Source organism: Muntiacus reevesi, chromosome 2, assembly GCF_963930625.1.
Source record: "Muntiacus reevesi chromosome 2, mMunRee1.1, whole genome shotgun sequence".
Classification (NCBI taxonomy): domain Eukaryota; kingdom Metazoa; phylum Chordata; class Mammalia; order Artiodactyla; family Cervidae; genus Muntiacus; species Muntiacus reevesi.
In genome coordinates this window covers 259,052,239-259,072,437 of record NC_089250.1, presented here as the reverse complement: position 1 = coordinate 259,072,437, position 20,199 = coordinate 259,052,239, and the positions used below count along the sequence as shown (strand labels likewise).

The 20,199-nt window shown below is 38.3% G+C and overlaps 1 protein-coding gene across 3 annotated transcripts in view; it reads right to left on the bottom strand.

The window, feature by feature from the left end:
* Nucleotides 1-1,123: 1,123 nt before the first annotated feature.
* Nucleotides 1,124-20,199, bottom strand: part of ZFP82 (ZFP82 zinc finger protein) — an 80,805-nt gene continuing 61,729 nt past the window's right edge. Inside the window, exons 1-5 of one of the 3 annotated variants that reach the window (XM_065925892.1) lie at nt 17,905-18,081; nt 14,160-14,245; nt 11,987-12,113; nt 10,771-10,863; nt 1,124-8,653 (exon numbers count right to left, since the gene is read on the bottom strand). In XM_065925892.1, coding sequence (XP_065781964.1) covers nt 7,296-8,653; nt 10,771-10,863; nt 11,987-12,113; nt 14,160-14,168 — 1,587 coding nt within the window. In that variant the 5' untranslated portion in view covers nt 14,169-14,245; nt 17,905-18,081 and the 3' untranslated portion in view covers nt 1,124-7,295. Of the gene's footprint in view, nt 8,654-10,770; nt 10,864-11,986; nt 12,114-14,159; nt 14,246-17,904 lie in introns of those variants that run through there. The other 2 variants (XM_065925893.1, XM_065925896.1) reach the window with 2 other exon arrangements.

Here is a 20,199-nt window from a genome sequence, read left to right as displayed (position 1 = left end):
ATGTACCAAAAAGGCATCTGACAATATTCACAGGTATCTTTAATTTAAAAAAATAAATAGGAACCGAAGGAAACAATTACCAAACGTTACACTAAGTGATTTCCATTAAGTTGGGAAAAACAACTGGATGCCTGCTATCACTAATCCTAAATCTGTTCTAGAAATTATTTTTATCATAATAATCACTATAGATATTCAAAAAATCACATCTATTTGTAGTTGATTGCCTAAAAAATTCAAGTCTAATAAAAAAATTTTAGTTTATTGAGTAACAATGAAAGCTATGATTTCATCCATGTTTAAAACTTTATCACAATATCACAATAAAAAAATCTGCGAGAAGGTTAAGTCCATCATACTACTAGGTAAAGAATTACTCTCTAGAATGTTATTTTTTAAGAATCCCACAATTTTGGGGGGGCCATGCCATGTGGCTTGCAGGAACTTAGTTCCCCCACCAGGGACTGAATCTGGGGCTATGGCAGTGAAAGTACTGAGTCCTAACCTCTGGACACGAGGGATGTCCCAAGAATCTCACGGTTTTTATATCAGTTTTTTTAAAAGGAGGAACCTGGGCAATACATATGAATTGGCAAGCTACAGTATCTAGTAATAAACAAATGTGAAAAGATGCTCAACTCCTTATTTACCAAGAAAATATTAAAGCACATATGAGAAATGGGGCTGTAAGGTTGGGGGGTTGTAAACTGGCACTACAATAATATATATATATATATATATATATATATATATTTTTTTTTTTTTTTTTTTTGATGTGGACCATTTTTAAAGTCTTTACTGAATTTGTTACAATACTGCTCTATTTTAAGTTTTGTTTTTTTTGCTGCATGTAAGATCCTGGCTCCCTGACCAGGGATCGAACTCACACTCCCTGCATTTGAAGGTGAAGTCTTAACCCTTGGACTGTCAGGTAAGTTCCCCCACCCATTCTCCTCTTCTATGGTAATATCTAGGGAGGATGACAGTGAACATAACCTGTGACTTACCAATCTCACCTTTTGATAAACATCTCAGAGAAAACCTTGCTTATGAATAGCAAGAAACATATATCCAATAAGATATTTTTCAGTGAGAAATTATATATAACCTAAATATTGACCAATAAAAGGCCTAAATACATATTGTGTATTTAGAACAGGGCTAGGGGTTTTCAATTCTACTGAAAACCACCATGTTATATCCAAAATAAAGCAAGCAGGTGTTTGGACAGCATGCTGTGAGTTGCTTTCCTCACCAGATAACCATACACCTGCCATAATGCTGACATTTCCATCCCTGAAGCCTCTCTTTTTTGGTGAGGGCAACATCTGCCAAAGTGGAATTACATCTACAATAGGTATTGGGAATGGGAGTCTTATACTGAAGTCTGAGATACACTGCATTAGGTAAAATAAAACACTTCACAGTCTTTTGGTAGGCACTTAATGTGATTTTTCCCCCTCAAGAAATACAAAATACAGCACTCTCTTGCTTTGGCCACGTGATGCAGAGCCGACTCACTGGAAAAGACCTGGACGCTGGGAAAGATTAAAGGCAGGAGAAGAGGATGACAGAGGACGAGATTGTTGGATGGCATCACCGACTTGAGGGACATGAGTTTGAGCAAGCTCCCGGAGATGGTTAGAACAAGGAGAGCTGGCATGCTGCAGTCCATGGGGTTGCAAAGAGTCAGATATGACTGAGCAACTGAACAACATGCTTCTGAGACCACAAAATCATTTTCTGTAAGAACCATTAAGTAGCAGTGTATTGTGGAACATATTTTAAGAAATTTTGAGTTAATGGACTGTCCCCAAAACACTTCTATTAACAAGAAAATGTTATCAGAGAGAAACACATTGACTTGTTAGAAAAACCTAATTTTATTATAGCACCTAAAATACTTATGTTACATTTTTGTGTAAACACTGTGTACTGTGTTTTGAAATCATGAGTGGGAGAGATTTGCTATTCTAAATGATGAATGATTATTCAGTGACATCTGGCCAGTCTGCCCACTTTAAGCAAAATGGACTTGGAGGTACAAGTCAATATAAGAGTGACATTAGTTTGACTGAAAATAAAACTCTTTATTATGGCACTACTCATTTTCTGCTGTTGAAGGTATTAATTTTAAAGTATTGAATGCCTATTTTTCATAGTAATTTTTTTCATTCTTTTTATAAAATTAATGAGGCTAACACAAATGACAAAAAGAAGAGAAACAATCTAAAAGATAACTGGGGCTGGGTCATGTCATTTCCCCCAACATCGTCACACTGCTCAAGTTAGAAAACCTAAAATCTGGATGCCTAACTAAATCACAAAGGTCAGGCCCCAGGTATTCCTGGTAAACCATTTTATGATTTATAATTGTTTTATTAGACTACTGAGTTCAATTTACTTACCTGTTTTTGGGATGTATGCATGTATCTCAAATGATATTGGTCTAGATTTTGCTTTTTAGGAGTTATCCTCATCTAATTTTATTATTGGGATATTTGCCTTGTAGAATGATTCTGAAAAATTTTGTTAGAGACTGTCTATTCTTTAAAACTTTCTTGCCTGCAAAACTATTGACCCTAGTTTTTAAAAAGCAAAAGCATAACTATATTTCTTTTCCCTTGCCTACAGATCTCTTACATTATAAACCTATGTTAAAAAAATCTATAAATTATAAATTGTTTAAAATGTAAAATAGATTGTTCAGGTTTTCTATAGAATCTTGAGTCAATTTTGATCATTTAGCTTTCTCTAAATAGGTCATTCTCCTTATTTTCATACATAATGAAATATATGTATAATACATTCATAAACTTAAAAACTTTTAAATCTCTTTGATATATGTAGGTATTCGTAATTCCCAAACATAAGGCTGTAACTGAATCATCTTTTTTCCCTCAATAATAACTGCTGATTCTATATTAATGGTCTTTTCAAGGAGAATGTTCTTGGATAAAATCTACTAGTTTCTTATTCTACTTATACTTTTAAAAAATTGTATTTTTACCTTTATTGTATAAATTACTTACTGCTATTTACCTTAATTAAAAAAAATTGTTTTCTGGGAATTCCCTAGCAGTCCAGTTTTAGGACTTCTTGCTTTCACTGCAGAGGGCCTGGGTTCAATCCCTGGTGGGGGAACTAAGATTGCACAACCCATGCAGTGTGGCCAAAAAAAAAAAAAAATTCTGGCTTCAGCTAAATGGTTTTCTTTTTTTTTCAGTACATTTATCGACTTCCTGCTGTGTGACAGGCACAGTAGGTATGGTAACAGGGTGCTGAACTAATTCTCAAGGCAGGTTTTCTAAATGCATCAAGGTTACTATTTTTCTACCAAGTAGAGTTTTAGTGACTTCCCCCAAATTTTTATCTGGAGGTATCAAATTATCATTTATCATGAATAGTTTAAAATTTCAGATTTTCTACTTAAACAAAAACTTTATTATGGAAAATTTTAAATATATGCAAAGGTAGTAAGAATAGCACAAGGAACCCTATGTTCCCATTATTCAAGCTTCAACAATTAGCAACATTTTGCTGATTTGCTGATCTTATTTCATCTATCCTTTCCACTTTTCACTTTTATTCAGTATTAAAAGCAAATCATACACATGACATAATTTTATCTTTGAATACTTCAGTATGGATCTCTAATGCATAAGGATTTGTACACACACCCAAACCAATGCCATCATCATGCCTAACAAATGAATTCTTGTTGTTTAGTTGCTAAGTCGTATCTGACTCTTTTGCAACCCTATTGACTATAGCCTGCTAGGCTCCTCTGTACATGAGATTGTCCAGACAAGAATATTGGAATGGGCTGTCATTTCCTTCTCCAGGGGATCTTCCTGACCCAGGGATTGAACCCGTGTCTCCTACATTGCAGGAGGATTCTTTATTACTGAGCCACCTGGGAAGCCCAACAAATGAATAATAATCATTTAATATAATTTAATACCCATCCTAGGTTTACCTTTTCACAATAATGTGAGTTTTTTAAAAAATTTACTTGTCAGAATCAGGATTGTATTGAATATATTTTCTTATTTTCTATAGTCTTGATGTTCTGGCATTTAGAGACTTGATCTCGGAGCAACTATCCCTTCTATAGATAGCAAATTCCTTGACAAATGGCTCCCCTGTGAGCACGCTTTGATATACAAACCAACCAATCCAAAGTTGAAACCCCTTTACCAAATACCTTTAGCAAACTCTCAGACACCAAGTCAATATTCTTCCTGTCCTGAATCACCCCAGAGCCAAGTTCTGGACAACTAAGGACCACCACTGTAGCAATGAGTCCACAAAATTATTGAATCTATCTAATGCTAAACTTGCTCAGTGTACCTACCTGGCATCACATTGCCCATTCCTTCCTGGGAAAACTCAAGTTTCTGAGTCATGCTCTGCCCTTTCCTGCCTTCTGCCTCCTAACAGGACTAGGTGCTTCTTCCATGTGGTCCTATATGCATGTGGTGCTTCCTGTTAGTAGAAATCCCTGCCAATAAGCTTCTTCCTTCATGATAATCATTTCCATGTCTTCATATCTTACCATATCTGATTAAAGCAAATCCTGGGTACATTTTAACACAAGCATCTCAATACACTGCATACACTGTATTCAATCAACGTATCTCTTAAGTCTCTTTTACTTTGTAAAATTCTGTTTTTATTGTCTTACCATATATTGGTTAAGAAAGTAGGCCTTTTTATTTTGTTGAATTTCCCACATTATGGATTGGCTCTTAGCTTTGTGTCATTAATTTGTTCATTTATTTCCCAAGTTTCCTGAAAACTGGGAGGTTTAGAGACCAAATTACACTTCTCAATCAATATTTTGGACAAGAATATGCCACAGGTAGTATTACATCCATTGCATTGTATCAAGAAGCAATTAGTTCTGCTGATTTAGAGATGTTACTATTGATTACTGGGTTGTTATTCTGCCCCATCCATTAAAATCTTCCTATAATCTTTCACCTAATGGTTTTCATACCCACTGAGATCATCAAGATTCACTAATTTATAAGTAAAAAGTGTGATTGCTTGGCTTCTATTATTCCTTTGACTTTTATTAGCTAGAATTCTCTAATAATAAAGAACTTTCCTTTACCAACTTCTGGTTGTCTTATATAGTCCATAAAGGAAATATATAGTTCATAAAGGAAATATATAGTTCATAAAGGAAAGGCAAGATAAGTACTCCATTTTCCCTGTTTATTTATTAATAAATGTCCTAATGTGCTCTGTAACTGACCAACGCATTTGATCAGGAAAAAAAGAAGCAAGCAAAGGCTATAGCAATCACAACAAAAGGACACAGGATCCAAGCTGAAGGAATTCCCACTGGCTGATGATAGGATAATTTGAGCATTTTTTAAAAAGGCTACAATGGATTTTTAAAAAGTGATACAGGACTTAAAGGTGATTTTTAATTTCTAAATAGTTTCTTTTTATCCTTTAATTTAATTATTTATTTAATTATAGTTGATTTATAATACTGTGTTAGTTTTAGGTGTACAGCACAGTAATTCAGTTTTATATATATGTACATATATATATATATATATATACACACATAAATATATATATACAGTGTATTATATTCACATAGTGAATATATATATATTTTTTAAAAATTATTTTCCATTATAGGTTATTGTATTGAACACAGTCTTCCCACTGCTATACAAGTAAATCCTTGTTGTTTACCTATTTTATATATGGTAGTATGTATCTGTTAATCCCATACTTCTGATTTATCCCTCCATTTCCCTTTTGATAACCATGCTTGTTTTCTATGTCTGTGAGTCTGTTTCTGTTTTTTGTAAGTAAGTTTATTTGTACTATTTTTAGTTTCCACATATAAATGATACAATATTTGTTTTTGTCTGACTTACTTCACTTAGTATGATACTCTCTAGGTCCATCCATCCTTCATTAATTTTAATCAAATTTATACTGAGGCAGAGAATACGATTGTAGAATATCTTCTCTTTTTCGCTTGTTTGGGTTTTTTCAGCCATGCCACACAGCACGTAGTTCCCTGACTACAGATGGAACCAGCTTCCCCTGGAGTGAAAGTGCAGAGTCTTAACCACTGGACCACCAGGTAAGTCCCTAGAATATCTTCTTTTTTATGAACAAATTGAAAAAGAACTTCTTACTTTCAAGTATTTTAGCAAGAATAAGTGGGGACTTCCCTGGTGGTCGAGTGGCTAAGACTCTACACTCCCAATGCAAGTGGCCCAGGTTTGATCCCTGGTCAGGGAACTAGATCCCACACGCTACAACAAGAGCTCACATGCTGCAACTAAGAACTGGGGTAGCCAAATAAATACATAAATAAAAATAAAAAATATTAAAAAAATGAATAAGTTATCTGACATTCAATAATTGATGAGTGTTGGTAGAAGGCATTTCTATATTCATTGTGCCCATAGTCTTTCATATGGATTTTCAAGAGAGTAACATAATAAAACAAAATTTAGTAGCTTAAAATAACAACCACTGTATCTCATGATTGTGTGGGTCAGGAATTTGGGCAGGGGCTCAGCTGGTCAATTTTTTTGTTCTACATGGCATCAACTGAGGTCACCTGTAGGAACTCAGCCGATGGCTGGTCTGGAGCATCCAAAACTGTTTATTCAAATATCTGGTGTTTTCGCGGGCATATCTGGAAGACAGCACAGCAGAGTGCCTCTCCTTCTCTGTGTAGTCTCAGGGCCTTTTCATGTGGTGTCTTCAGCAGAGGAGCCAGACTTTTTAACATAACAGTTTAAGGTCTCAACTTGAGAGAGTATTCCAAGAGATGAGGTAAAATCTATCAGTAAAATCTGCGCCCAGAAACTAGCAGAGCAGTACTTCTACTATTCTACTGCTCAAAGCAGTCAGTCAACCCAGATTCACAAGGAAAGCATGTGGATTTTACCTCTTGATGGGTCAAGTGTCACAGAATTTGCAGCAATTTTTACTCTGCTACAGTATTATAATTTTACAAATGAAGAAATTATAGTATGGAGCAGTTAAGCATCTTGTTCAATATAACACAAGTAGGAAAGTGATGGGCTAGAGATAATGATAAATGTCTTCCCCACATTTGTTACATTAATAAGATGAGTTTGTAGAATGAATGGGAATATTCTCAGATCTGACTTGGTGGAATACATTAAATTAATACATTCTGTTAATGATATAAGCTCCCTTATGCCAAGTCAGGTGCATGAATGAAGCAAAAGAGACTACTACATTCACAGACTGTTATACAACACAGGACTGACAAGGCATTCTCATATTTTTACACTATGAATTTTTAGGTGATGGGTAAGGTGTGAATGTTGTCTAAAGGCCTTCTTACATTCCTTACATTCATAGGGTTTCTCACCAGAATGAATTCTCAGATGTTGAATAAGAGATGAATTAAGTCTAAAGGCTTTCCTACATTCCTTACATTCAAAAGGTTTTTCACCAGTATGAATGCTCTGATGTAGAGTAAGTTTTTGGCGCAATCTAAAGGCCTTCCCACATTCCTTACATTTATAGGGTTTCTCACCAATATGAATACTCTGATGTTGTGTAAGTTGTGAGAGTAGTCTAAAGGCCTTCCCGCATTCCTTACAGTCATAGGGTTTAACACCAATATGAATACTCTGGTGTGAAATAAGTTGTGAGTAACGACTAAAGGCCTTCCAGCATTCCTTACATTCATAAGGTTTCTCACCAGTATGAATTCTGTGATGAAGAATAAGATGATAACCACGACTAAAAGTCTTTCCACATTCCTTACATTCATACGGCTTTTCACCAGTATGAATTCTCTGGTGGAGTGTCAGTTGTTGTCGTACTCTAAAGGCCTTCCCACATTCTTTACATTCATAGGGTTTCTCCCCAGTATGAAGTTTGTGATGTACTCTAAGGCCAGACCCACACAAAAAGGCTTTCCCACATTCTTTACATTCATAGAGTTTGTCAGCAATATTAAGCTTCTGATGTCGAGTAAGATGTGCATACTGCCTAAAGGCTTTCCCACATTCTGTACATACATAGGGTTTCTCACCAGTATGAATCCTCTGATGGAGAGTAAGTTGTCCACGAACTCTGAAGGCCTTCCCACATTCTTTACATACATAGGGTTTCTCACCAATATGAATTTTCTGATGTACTCTAAGTTCTGGGCCACACATGAAAGATTCCCCACATTCCTTACATTCATAGAGTTTTTCACCAGAATGAAGTCTCTGATGTCGTGTAAGATGTGCCGTCTGTCTAAATGCCATCCCACATTCCTTACATTCATAAGGTTTCTCACCAGTATGAATTCGATGATGAAATGTAAGTTGTTGGCGTACTCTAAAGGCCTTCCCACATTCCTTACATTCATAGGGTTTCTCGACATAATGAATTCTCTGACGTGAGGAAAGAGATGAGCGTTTTTGGTAAGGGGACATTTTTTGAGATGTGATTTTCACTTGGTTCAAATATTCCTCTTGTCCTTCAAATCTTCTTTTGGACTCCCAGTCGTTTTTCAAAATGAAGCTCTTAAGGCCATGGTTTTTAATTCTTTCCATTATTTTCCACTGAGATAAGTTTATTTCATAAATGTCATTTTCTGAAGATAACTTCTTGATCTCGTAGTTGGTCTCTAAATCTGAAACAAAACAAGAGAGCAAACACATGGTTTTTCTTTTTCTAAAAGAAGTAAATCTGGACTTCCCTGGTGGTCCAGTGGTTAAGAATCCAGCTGCCAGAGCTATAATCACTGGTCTGGGAACTAAGATCCTTCAAGTCACAGGGCCACTAAGCCCATGCGCCACAACTACTCAGCCTATGCTCTAGGGTCTGCAAGCTGCAACTACTGAGCCTGTGTGTTGCAGCTACTAAAACCCATGGGCCTAGAGCCCGTGCTCTGCAATAAGAGAAGCCACCACAATTGTAGCCCACACAATGCAATGAAGAACAGCCCCCTACTTACTGCAATTAGAGAAAGCCCACACACAGCAACAAAGACCCAATACAGCAAAAAAATAATTAAAAAAATATATAAACTGCAGCAGGTAATATTTTTAAAAAAGAAATAAAATTTCTCTTGTAGAAATAAAAGACAACCAAAGTACTACCCAATGAAATTCTAAAAATAGCTACACAATTTGGAAAAAAAACTAAAAGGCAACATCAGGAAAATCAAAGTTCATGTAGGAAAGTAAGATGGGCGATTAAGTAAACATTTTAAATCTGTGGTTCTCATATTGAGACCATGAATCAGAATCACAAGGGAGCTTTTTTACAAATATTATGATTTAGATACCACCTAAACCACATGGATCAGATTCTACAGTCCTAGACAGTCCTATATTTAATATTCCCCTCAGGATCATTCTGATGGAGAAAGATTGAAAATTCATACTTAAATTTTTTCAACAATTTCTCTTTATTCGTAGAATAAAATCAAACTTGTTGTTAAAAGACCTCTGCTTACCTATAATACATCACCTCAAACCACTGTTCTCTTTACTGCTACCAGGAGAAGCCACAACCCACTTCAGTATTCTTGCCTGGAGAATCCCATGGACAGAGGAGCCTGACAAGCTACAGTCCATGGGGTTGCAAAGAGTTGGACATGACTTAAGCGACTGAGCACACAGGCACACACAGAGAGGCAACTTTTCAGATCTTAGAACATACTCCCACTTACTTTCATTGTACTTTTCAGTCTGCTCTATTTCCCAAAAATCTTCTGTTTGGGCTATTTGCATGGCTGACCCCTTCTCACTCTGAGGTCTTTGATTAAATCACTCTAAGGCTGACTCTACTGACAGTATCTAAAGCTGTATCCTTATTATATAGTTGACCCTTGAAAAACATGGGTTTGAACTGCACAGGTCCACTTATACATGAATTTTTTTCAATAAATATACAAACATATATGTGTAGAATATTGTGTACAAGACTTGTATTGAAGTGGATAGCCTATCCTTACATAGGCATAAGGTGAGTGATATTTAATACAAAATTAATGCGTTAGCTTTCTTACTGTTTTATCACTTTGCTTTCAAAGAATCACATTACTGTACACAGTGCTTCTCTCTCATGTAATTAGAGAAACCATATATCAGCCTGTCATCACAGGTAAGCAGTTTTGTAAAAAATGTTTTCAGTGCATTTTATGAATATAACTGTAATACTGTATGCCATAAGTTTTATGCTGATTCATTTATTACTGTATAGGCTAGGCCACCATTAAGCATTCATATCAATTATACTAGGCTACCATAAAGCAATCATATTGCTGCTTCTTCATTATCAATGCATGAGTTATTATATTTGTAAATAAATATTACTTTTTTCACATTATCTTTTCATTTTAGATGTCCAGTGTTAGTAATACATTAATACCTACTGTGTTTTATATCATATAAGACAATATTGATGTAGGTTCTGACAGACAATTTATCTTAAACAACATAAACCTATGGTATCAATAAATATAGTACAGCACTATAAATGTATTTTCCTTTCTGATTTTCTTAATATTTTTTACACTAATCTTATTATAAGAATATAGTATATAAAATATATAACATATAAAATATGTGTTAATCAACTATGTTATTGGTAAGGCTTTTGGTCAACAATAGGCTATTAGTAGTTAAGTGTGGGGGTAGTCAAAAGTTATATGTAGATTTTTGCCTATGCTGGGGTTCAATATCCTAAACCTTGGGTTGTTCATACAAATAAATCAACATAGATCTTTTGGCTCTTACTCACCTGGATATTGTCTTCTTCCTTGCCTCACTACTTTCCAGGGCTCTTTTCCTTGCTCTAATAAGGAAATCACATCTGGTTTAGAAATGAAGCATCCTGGACAGAAGGAAAGAAATATAAAGTGACATGGAATAATAATAAATTCAAAATTACTTTGATTCGGTCTTGGTTAAATTTTAATAAACTATAGGTCAAATTGTAATTGATAAAGCCTTTAGAACAAAGAAAAATAAGGTGATTAAAAATATGTTAATATTACAGAAGAAGTGGAGATTATAGAGGAAAGAAAAGTCTTATTTTAATTTATATTCACACAAGTACTCCTTTTCTTGAAAGCAATAGTGGTTAAGAGACTGTCCTGGTTCAATCTTGCCTCTGCCATATTCCCATAGTGTGACCTTGAACAAGTTATTTCAATGCTTTATTTTCCTCACCTATAAAATAGGGATAATTATAATACCTATCTTATATGAATGTTCACATTGCCTAGAATATATACTAAATGGTATATCTACTTTATTAGTTATTATTTATCATTGTTATTTTAATGAGAGAAAAAAGATGTTTCCTGAGGCATTTGCTATTTTTTTTCTTGAGATATCCATACAACGTTAAACGCAAAGTTCTTGGATTTTTAACTTTCAATCATACAAGTAGGTAGAAGCGAATATGTTTATTAACACAAAGAAAAAAGTCTTGAACTTTTCTTAAAATCAATCTAGTTGATACAACTTACTGTTCAAAAACTTACACGTTCTTTTGACAGCCAGAGAAAAGCTAAGATACCATTTTTAGCTATTTGGGGCTTCCCACGTGGCTCAGTGGTAAAGAATTCACCTGTCAAGCAGGAGGTGTGCAGGAGATGTGGGTTCAATCTCTAGGGCAAGAAGATCCCCTGCAGAAGGAAATGGCAACCCATTCCAGTATTCTTGCCTGGGAAATCCCATGGATGGAGGAGCTTGGTGGGCTGCAGTCCATGGGGTCACAAAAAGAGTTGGACAGAGACTTAGTGACTAAACAATAATAGAAGGTCACAGAAGGATGGGGAAGATAAATATGCTTAATGAGTGTGCTCATTTCCAAACAAAAAGCTCAAACCATTCCCTTGAGAACAGGGAGCAGATATTTAGTTTCTTAAAAAGTATTTCTAAAATTTCCAGAGAAGAAAGCTGATAGTACAGAGAAAAGAGACTAAATTTCTAAAGGCAGATAACCTTACCCAATGAGACCAAGTTGCTGTAGTTCTCCAACATTACATCTCTATACAAATCCCTCTGTTCCAAATTCAGGAATTCCCACTCCTCCAGAGAGAAGTCAATGGACACATCACTGAACATCACTGATCCCTGAAATGACAAGCCATATAATACAACTGAAATTAAAGAAAATTCGTTTTAAGATGGAAAGAGGGGAAAAAATGAAAGAGATACTGCTGGAAACCAATCAAGCAAACAGGTATGGGCTAGAAACCTGTAACACTGAGTTAGGAAATGAGAGTGCCTGCAGCAGAATGCCTGTGGATCCCTGACCGACTGTGTTGCTACAGATAAAGCCTTTTATATACTCTGGCATATCTTAACTACCCAAACACATATGAGGAAAAAAAGTTTTCTAATTAAATGAAATACTGTATATAAGCCTTCTGCCTGTTCTATGTCTCCCTCACAAATTCTCAAGAAATATGTTCTCATACCCTTTCCTCTTAAAGAACAGACTGTTGCTTTAAAAAAATTTTTGATGGTTTTATCCTTTTTAAAAAAATTATGTATTTATTTTTGGCTACACTGGGTCTTCAGTACTGCACATGGGCTTTTTCTAGCTGTGGTGCAAGGGCTTCTCTTTGTGGTGGCTTCTCTTGTTGCAGAGCACGGGCTTTACAGCACATGGGCTCAGTAGTTGTGGTGCCCTGGCTTTGCTGCCCTATGGCATGTGGGATCTTCCCAGACCAGGGATCAAACCAGTGTCCCCTGCGTCGCAAGGCAGATTCTTTACCAATGTACTACCAGGGAAGCCCCAAGAACAGATTTTTTTTTTTAAGTTTTCCTGGTAATTCTGATTAGAAAAAGATCTGAATGCAATTAAAGAATTTCCTCCAAGTTCATCATTGAATCAGACCATATGCATTTACCCAGTTATGACAAATTCTTTAATGAACTTAAAATTGGTTGTATGCAATGGATATGTGAGACCTAATTATTCTTATATACTCCAATATTTTTGTCTATTCAAAATTTTTAAGGTCCTCCTCAATTCTGACGGATTACAGCCACTCATGTGCCTGCATGATCTTCTTTTCTGCCATTTTCCATCCCTCATTGTATGCATTCCATGTTCCTGAGTTAGAGGATAATGTAGATTCTGGATACCAATAATCCAGAAATACAAAGATGTCCTTCTAGACTAGCTCATCCTGTTCTAATACAAATGATGTACAGCTCTTAGGGATTTCCAGAGAAGACACTTGATGTCTCTGCATACTGGACCCAACCATAACCTTACCTAGTCCTAAAAGCCACACAAAACAAGAGGAGATCTCAGCGTATACTGAGGCTGAGGTCGTACGTGCATGCTCAGTCGCTCATTTGTGTCTGACTCTTTGCGATCCTTTGGACTGTAGCCCACCAGACACTTCTGTCCATGGGATTTTCCCAGGCAAGAATACTGGAGTGGGTTACCATTTCCTCCTTCAGGGAATCTTTCTGACCCAGGGATTGAATCTGTGTCTCTTTCATTGCAGGCAGATTCTTTACTTCTGAGCCATGAGGGAAGCCCTAGGCTAAGGTCAACCAACGGCAAATCTTACCTAATTACAAAACTCAAGTTTGGAAAAATTTAGTTTTCCTCTGAGCAATCAAATCAACCCATGCTCTCTCAACTACTCAAAAGAGATGGCCAAACATCTCCCTAAAGGGACTTCATTTCTGCTTCACTGCAGTTTTTAGCAGAAGACTGAGCACATATAAGAGATGCTGAGGGACTTCCCTGGTGGTCCAGTAGCTTAGATTCCATGCTCCCAATGCAGGGGGCCTGGGTTTGATCCCCGGTCAAAGAATTAGATCCCTGGTCAGAGAATTAGATCCCACATGCTGCAACTACGAGTTCACATGCTGCAACTAAAGGTCTCGTGCTACAACTAAGACCCAGCACGGCCAAAGAAATAAATACTTTAAAAAAAAGAGAGATGCTGAATGATTTGTTCTATGAATACATGAACAACAACTGGAAAAAAGAAAACCCACAAGAAGGGCACGGTACTATTTATTTGGCCTCATCTCTCATTGGATTTGGAGGAAATGGGTCCTTAGATGGGGCTCTGATAAGTGAGAAGTTTCAAGATAAATAAAAGTTCATAGGACCTTAATTTCCATAAGGTGAAAGAAACCACAACTTACATGGGCCATGGTTTAGAAATTCAAGAACTGGTCAGTCCTCTTTGGGGTTTACTTGCCTGGAGAAGCAGAGTTCACAGAGGCCAGAGCTAAGGGGAGGGGAGAAAAAGGAGGCCATGAGATAAGATAGGCCTCAGAACTCTCAAAATGACTCAATTTAATACATTCTTTTTCTTCTCTGGACCTCCCCATCACACACACACATACACAGAGGGAGATTTGAGGGAGTATGGACAAATCTAATCCCTACTTGTACATTTCAAGGGACTACATCATCTAAATCACATCTCTTCCAAAGTTTCACAAACCTGCTTAAATAGATACAGAGAGAGAAATTCATAGGATCATCTCTAGCAGCCATTCAGTTCAGTTCAGTCACTCAGTCATGTCCAACTCTTTGTGACCCCACGGAATACAGCACACCAGGCTTCCCTGTCCATCACCAACTCCCAGAGCCTACTAAAACTACTCCATCATGTCAGTGATGCCATCCAACCATCTCATCCTCTGTCGTCCCCTTCTCCTCCCGCCTTCAATCTTTCTCAGCATCAGGGTCTTTTCCAACTGACAACCTCTGCACTGGCAGCCCTGCCTGCCTGCTATCAGAACAATAACTTCCAGAATCCACTGGGCTCATCACTATTTTCAATCAGATTCATTTACATTGCTTCCTGTATGACTTCATTTGTCATTCTCTTTCTTACAACCTAGGGTGAAAAGGTGGTGCGGATTCATGTTCTCAGCAGTTAGATAATAACATATCTCTGTATCAAGAATTTTCACAAGAAAATGAAATAAAGGCATCCAAATTGGAAAGGAAGAATAAAACTACCTCTATTTGCTGACAAAATATTATATATAGAAAACCCTAAAGACTCTACCAAAAACTGCTAGAACTAATAAAAGAATTCAGTGAAGCTGCAGGCTACAAAATTAACATACAAAAGTCAGTTGTGAGACTTCCTTGGTGGTCCAGTGGTTAAGAATCAACCTGTCAATGCAGGGGTGGTTCAATCCCTGGTCCAGGAAGATTGCACTTCCCATGGGGCAACTAAGCCTGTGTGCCACAACTACCAAAGCCCACATGCCCATGCTCCACAACAAGAGAAATCACTGCAATAAGAAGCCCGTGCACCACAACTAGAGAGTAGCCCCCACTCTCCACAACTAGAGAAAGACTGCACACAGAAATGAAGACCCAGCACAGTCAAAAATAAATTTTTAAAAAATCTGTTGTGTATATCTACTAATAATGAACTATAAGAAAGAGAAACTAAGAAATAATCACATTTGTAATTGTATGAAAAGATAAAATAACTAGGAATATATTTAACCACGAAGGTTAGAGACCTATACACTAAAAACTCTAAGACACTGATAAAAGAAACTGAAGATGACACAAATAGAAAGATATTCTATGCTCACAGATTATAAGAACATTGTTAAAATGTCCATACTACCCAGAATAATCTATAGATTAAATGCAATCTCTATCAAAATTCCACTGGACTATTCTGTGGAACAAGAACAAACAATCCTCAAATCTACATGGAACAACAAAAGCCCCCAAACAGCCAAAGCAATCTTGAGAAAGAACACAGCTGGAGGCATCATGCTTCCTGATTTTAAACTATATTACAAAGCAATAGTAATCAAAACAATATGATATTGGCCCCCCCCAAACTAGACATATAGGTTGATGGAACAGAATAGAGAGCTCAGAAATACACAAAGAAATATATGCAAGGAAGTTCTTCAAAGAATAATTTATAATAAAAAGAATACCAAACAATAGTCAACAAGCTAAGTACATTATGTTCCACTATATGATGGCATACTATACAATTATTAATAATGATGATACTGGCTCATATTAATTACTGAAGAAAGTTATCCATGATAAACTTCCAAGTACACTAAGCAGACTAAAAAGAACATGTACAATGTTGGGAGGTGACTGACTCTCACAGGTTTTATTGGCAGGATCCAGGATGTGAATCTAATCTCTGACAGTTATCAACCAGGAAGGAGGCTTTGGACATGTTACTTAATTTTCAGTGCCTCTACTTCCTTACAGACAAACTGGAGAGTAACAACAGTATCTATCTTATAATAATAACAGTATCTATCTTATAGGGTTGTTGTTAACTGTTAATATAATAAATAACTTAAAATGGCTTATTATAAACACTGAATAAAATTAAAAACATGACACGTCCATTCTATTTATTAAATAAAATCATATGTAATACTTTTCATTACAATTTAAAATTTTTGATAAATTATCTTTAATAATTTAATACCAGAATACCCTTTTTTTCCTTACTAGTAAATTTTTTTGAGATTTTTCACAACTGCTTTTTCTTAGAGCATCAGTAAAGTTTAGAACTAGGTTTAAGAATGTTATTTTTCTTAAGTAATAGTATTAGCAAACATGGATGTCTCCACAATCCTAAAACGTGTAAATTCTCACAAGGGTAAGTATCTGCCACATGGATATATGCACACAGGCACTGAAAGTGTTAGTCACTCAATTGTGTCCAACTCTGCGAACCCGTGGACTGTAGCCCTGACAGGTTCCTCTGTCTATGGGACTGTCCAGGCAAAAATACTGGAGTGGGTTGCCTTTCACTTCTCCTGGGGATCTTCCCGGCCCAGGGAATGAACCTGGGTCTCCTGCATTGCAGGCAGACCCTTTACCGTCTGAGTAACTAGGGGAGCACCCACAGGCACTGGGGACGGGGTATCAAGTTAAGGGACAGGTCATACTGAGAAGAAGAAAGCAAATGTTCTCAGGTCCTAAAAAATAAAAATGCACTTCACAGAACAAAAGGAAAACACCCACTCTCCTCGACCTTGACTTCTAGGTGGGCAACAGCAATTCATTTCTCCTCCTCAACACAGCCCTTTTCTTAGTTTGACAAGACGGGGAAGAAGGGAATCTTAAGACAGGCCTTTAACAGAGCCCAGCTCATCCAGGATGAACAGGGCAAGCCAAGACCACCACGTGTCCCCACCACCCACCAACCACCATGCCGGGGTAAGTAAGCGTAAAAGTACGAACCCTTCCTAGGATTAGAGAAAAGCCAGGGTCACGGCTGTGCTGGGCTGGAAACGAACTTCAGAGAGGGAATTCCGCAGTTCTGAAACCTGCAGTTGGAAGGTTTGGAACTGTCTGCGAAAGCGTAGGTGGGTTGGTGGGTGGGTGGGTGGGCGAGTCAGTGAGCGTCCGTCCAGGCGCGCCCGCCCGAGGATGGAGTGTGGCGGGGTATGTGGTGTGTGTGTGTGAGTGTGAGCTGTGTCCGTGTGTCCGCGCGCGCCCGCCCGAGGATGTAGTGCGGTGGGGATACTCCCAGGAGCCAACCTGGGGGCACGTTCCGTTCTAACATTCTTATCCCAAGATGGGTTCGAGCCTTTTCGCTGGGAGTCTTCTTTGGATCTCAGATATCTGACTGGGGCGGGGGGGGCATTACTCTAAGGCTGATAAGAAAATTTCAGCTGTGACTCTGGGGTCGGAGTCACACAGTCCACCTCAACCTCCGGTCACACAAGAAGCTCAGAACCCGATTAAGTCACACAAACGCAAACCCACTAGTTCCGGCCTCACAATCGCACACAGTCCCGATGACACACCCCGGTTCAGTCACGCCTACAGACAACAGCACACCGTTATACCGCCGCGGTTCTCACGCACACTCGCGGCTTGAGGGGCGGGGCTCCAGACAATAGGAGGTGCTGCAGAGCTTACCTTCCCTATCCTAATTCCCGGGTCACACGGCTTTCCTACCGATGGCCGGAACAAACGTTCTGAGCCAGGACTGGTCACCTGGCACGCCGAACCCCTCTCACGGTGTTGCTAGTGGAAGAGGGGGCGAGACAGCTCAGGTCAGTACACAGCCGCGGGGCCTAACGGGCCGCGCGCAGGGGTTGTTGGGAGCTTCGGCAGCACGCACTGAGTGCGCAGGCGCGGTGGAGCCCCAGAGGGCGGGGCCCCAGCGAGAGAGCTGAATTGAGAGGTGTCGCGTCGAGGGAGCCGGAGAGCCGGTTGGTGCCCAGCCAGGGTGGGGTTCTCAGCTCTTTGTCCTGAGGAAGTCGCGACAGGGCTTGGAACTGGGCGGGGACGAAAGACTGGCACAATAAAGGGGGATAATGTGCGTGCATAAATAGAACTCTCCGTGGGGCAAACCAAGAAGGTCTGTGACCGAGGACCGCTCTTGTGTATCTATGTTTGGAGTAGTTCTGGATGTGACTTTTTCATTGAATGTGACTTGTGTTTGAGATGGAGCGACTGCGGGGATTGGAATGCGGCTTAAAGATTTTAGGACTGGAATTGTGTTGGGTGATGTGGGACTGAGAATGTTGTGGGGGCCTGAGATAGTGAGACTGACTGTGAGAGTGCCTGAGGTTGCGTTTCTGTGAACGTGTCTGTAATGTGACTCGGTTTTGACAGATTTGTTTCTCTTGGGCCTTCTCTATAGACTGTGGATGTGAGTCATTCAATGTGTGTCTTAGAAACGACATGCCTGATTATGTGGTCAGTGTGTGTGCTTCTGGTATGTTCCTGCAGGATTGTGAGGAGGTGGCTGTCTGCAGGATTGGATGTGACCAACAGCCTCATTCTTCTCAACTCTGAAATAAATGTTGCATCTTCAAGGAGCATCAGCTTCACTGAAGGATTTTTCTGGGAAATTGTATTTAACCAGGTTTATTAGGGAGGAAAATGCAAATAAGCATTACCTATTTTACAGTATATCCTGCTTACACAGAGTGTTTAAAAGATAACTTGAATGAAAAAAAAAGATAACTTGAAATAATTCTTTTCCTGTGCCTTCAATAAATTCTCTAACTAATTATAACCCAGCAAATATATAAAAATCCATAAGCAAGAGAAAAAGGAGTGAAAAAGGAAAGCTCCGCTTTATAGGAGGATGCCAGCTAATAAGTTTGTTTTACAAGACTATGAACTCTGCTTCAAACACATTTACAATATTTGGTTTTGATGAGGATTTTGTATAGTATGGTGTCTTCCTTTAAATTCAAGTTCATTTTATTGCCTTCTCTTATGTCACTTATCATCTGCAGTTACGGAAGATAGTGACATTGTTAGAATGAACATATCTTCATGACATGAAGGCTAGCCATTGGTGGGGTAATATTTTAACACAGTTTATCAGGCAATACTAAGTTTTCTTTGAAATCAACCTCTGATTTTTTTCCCCAAGGCTTAATGTTTGCCTTGTCTGATGGTGACCAGCTAGCAGAGCCTCTCTGCTAGCCCCACAATATTCTCAGTGACACTCACAGTGTCACTTACGTTGGTGGAAAAAAGGTACCCAGGGAATAGGTTTTCCAAAGCAGCGCAATAGCTGGGTGGATGAGTCTAATTAATTACAAAAGACATGCTGGCAGCTTGTATTCATCCTCAAATGCATTTCTACTGGGGTGAGGGCTTAAGCCTATGTGGTTTCTGGGTCCTTATCCAGGGAGTTGTTGTTGTTCAGTAGCTAAATCATGTCCAACTCTTTGCGACCCCATGGACCACAGCATGCCAGACTTCCTTGTTATCCTCATCCATCAGAGGGCAGACAGAAAAAGTAAGAACTACAATCCCATGGCTTCCAGGAAGAAAACCACAATCACAGAAAACTAACCACAGAAACTAATCACAGAAAACTAACCAAAATGACCACATGGATCACAGCCTTGTGTAACTCAATGAAACTATAAGCTAAACCCAAGACCCAAGATGGATGGGTCATGGTGGAGAGTTCTGACAAAACATGGTCCACTGGAGAAGGGAATGGCAAACCACTTCGGTGTTCTTGCTTTGAGAACCCCATGAACAGTATGAAAAGGCAAAAAGATAGGACACTGGAAGATAAGCTTCCCAGGTCGGTAGGTGTCTAGGGAGGCAGGCACTGATCACTCCTTAGGTGTAGATTGCCCAGTCCAACCTTATATTTGCTTACTAAAGAGTTCTGGTCCCAATTCCAATGTCAGGGTGTACGTGTGCATTGAGTTCCCCACGCCACCAAGCAGTTCT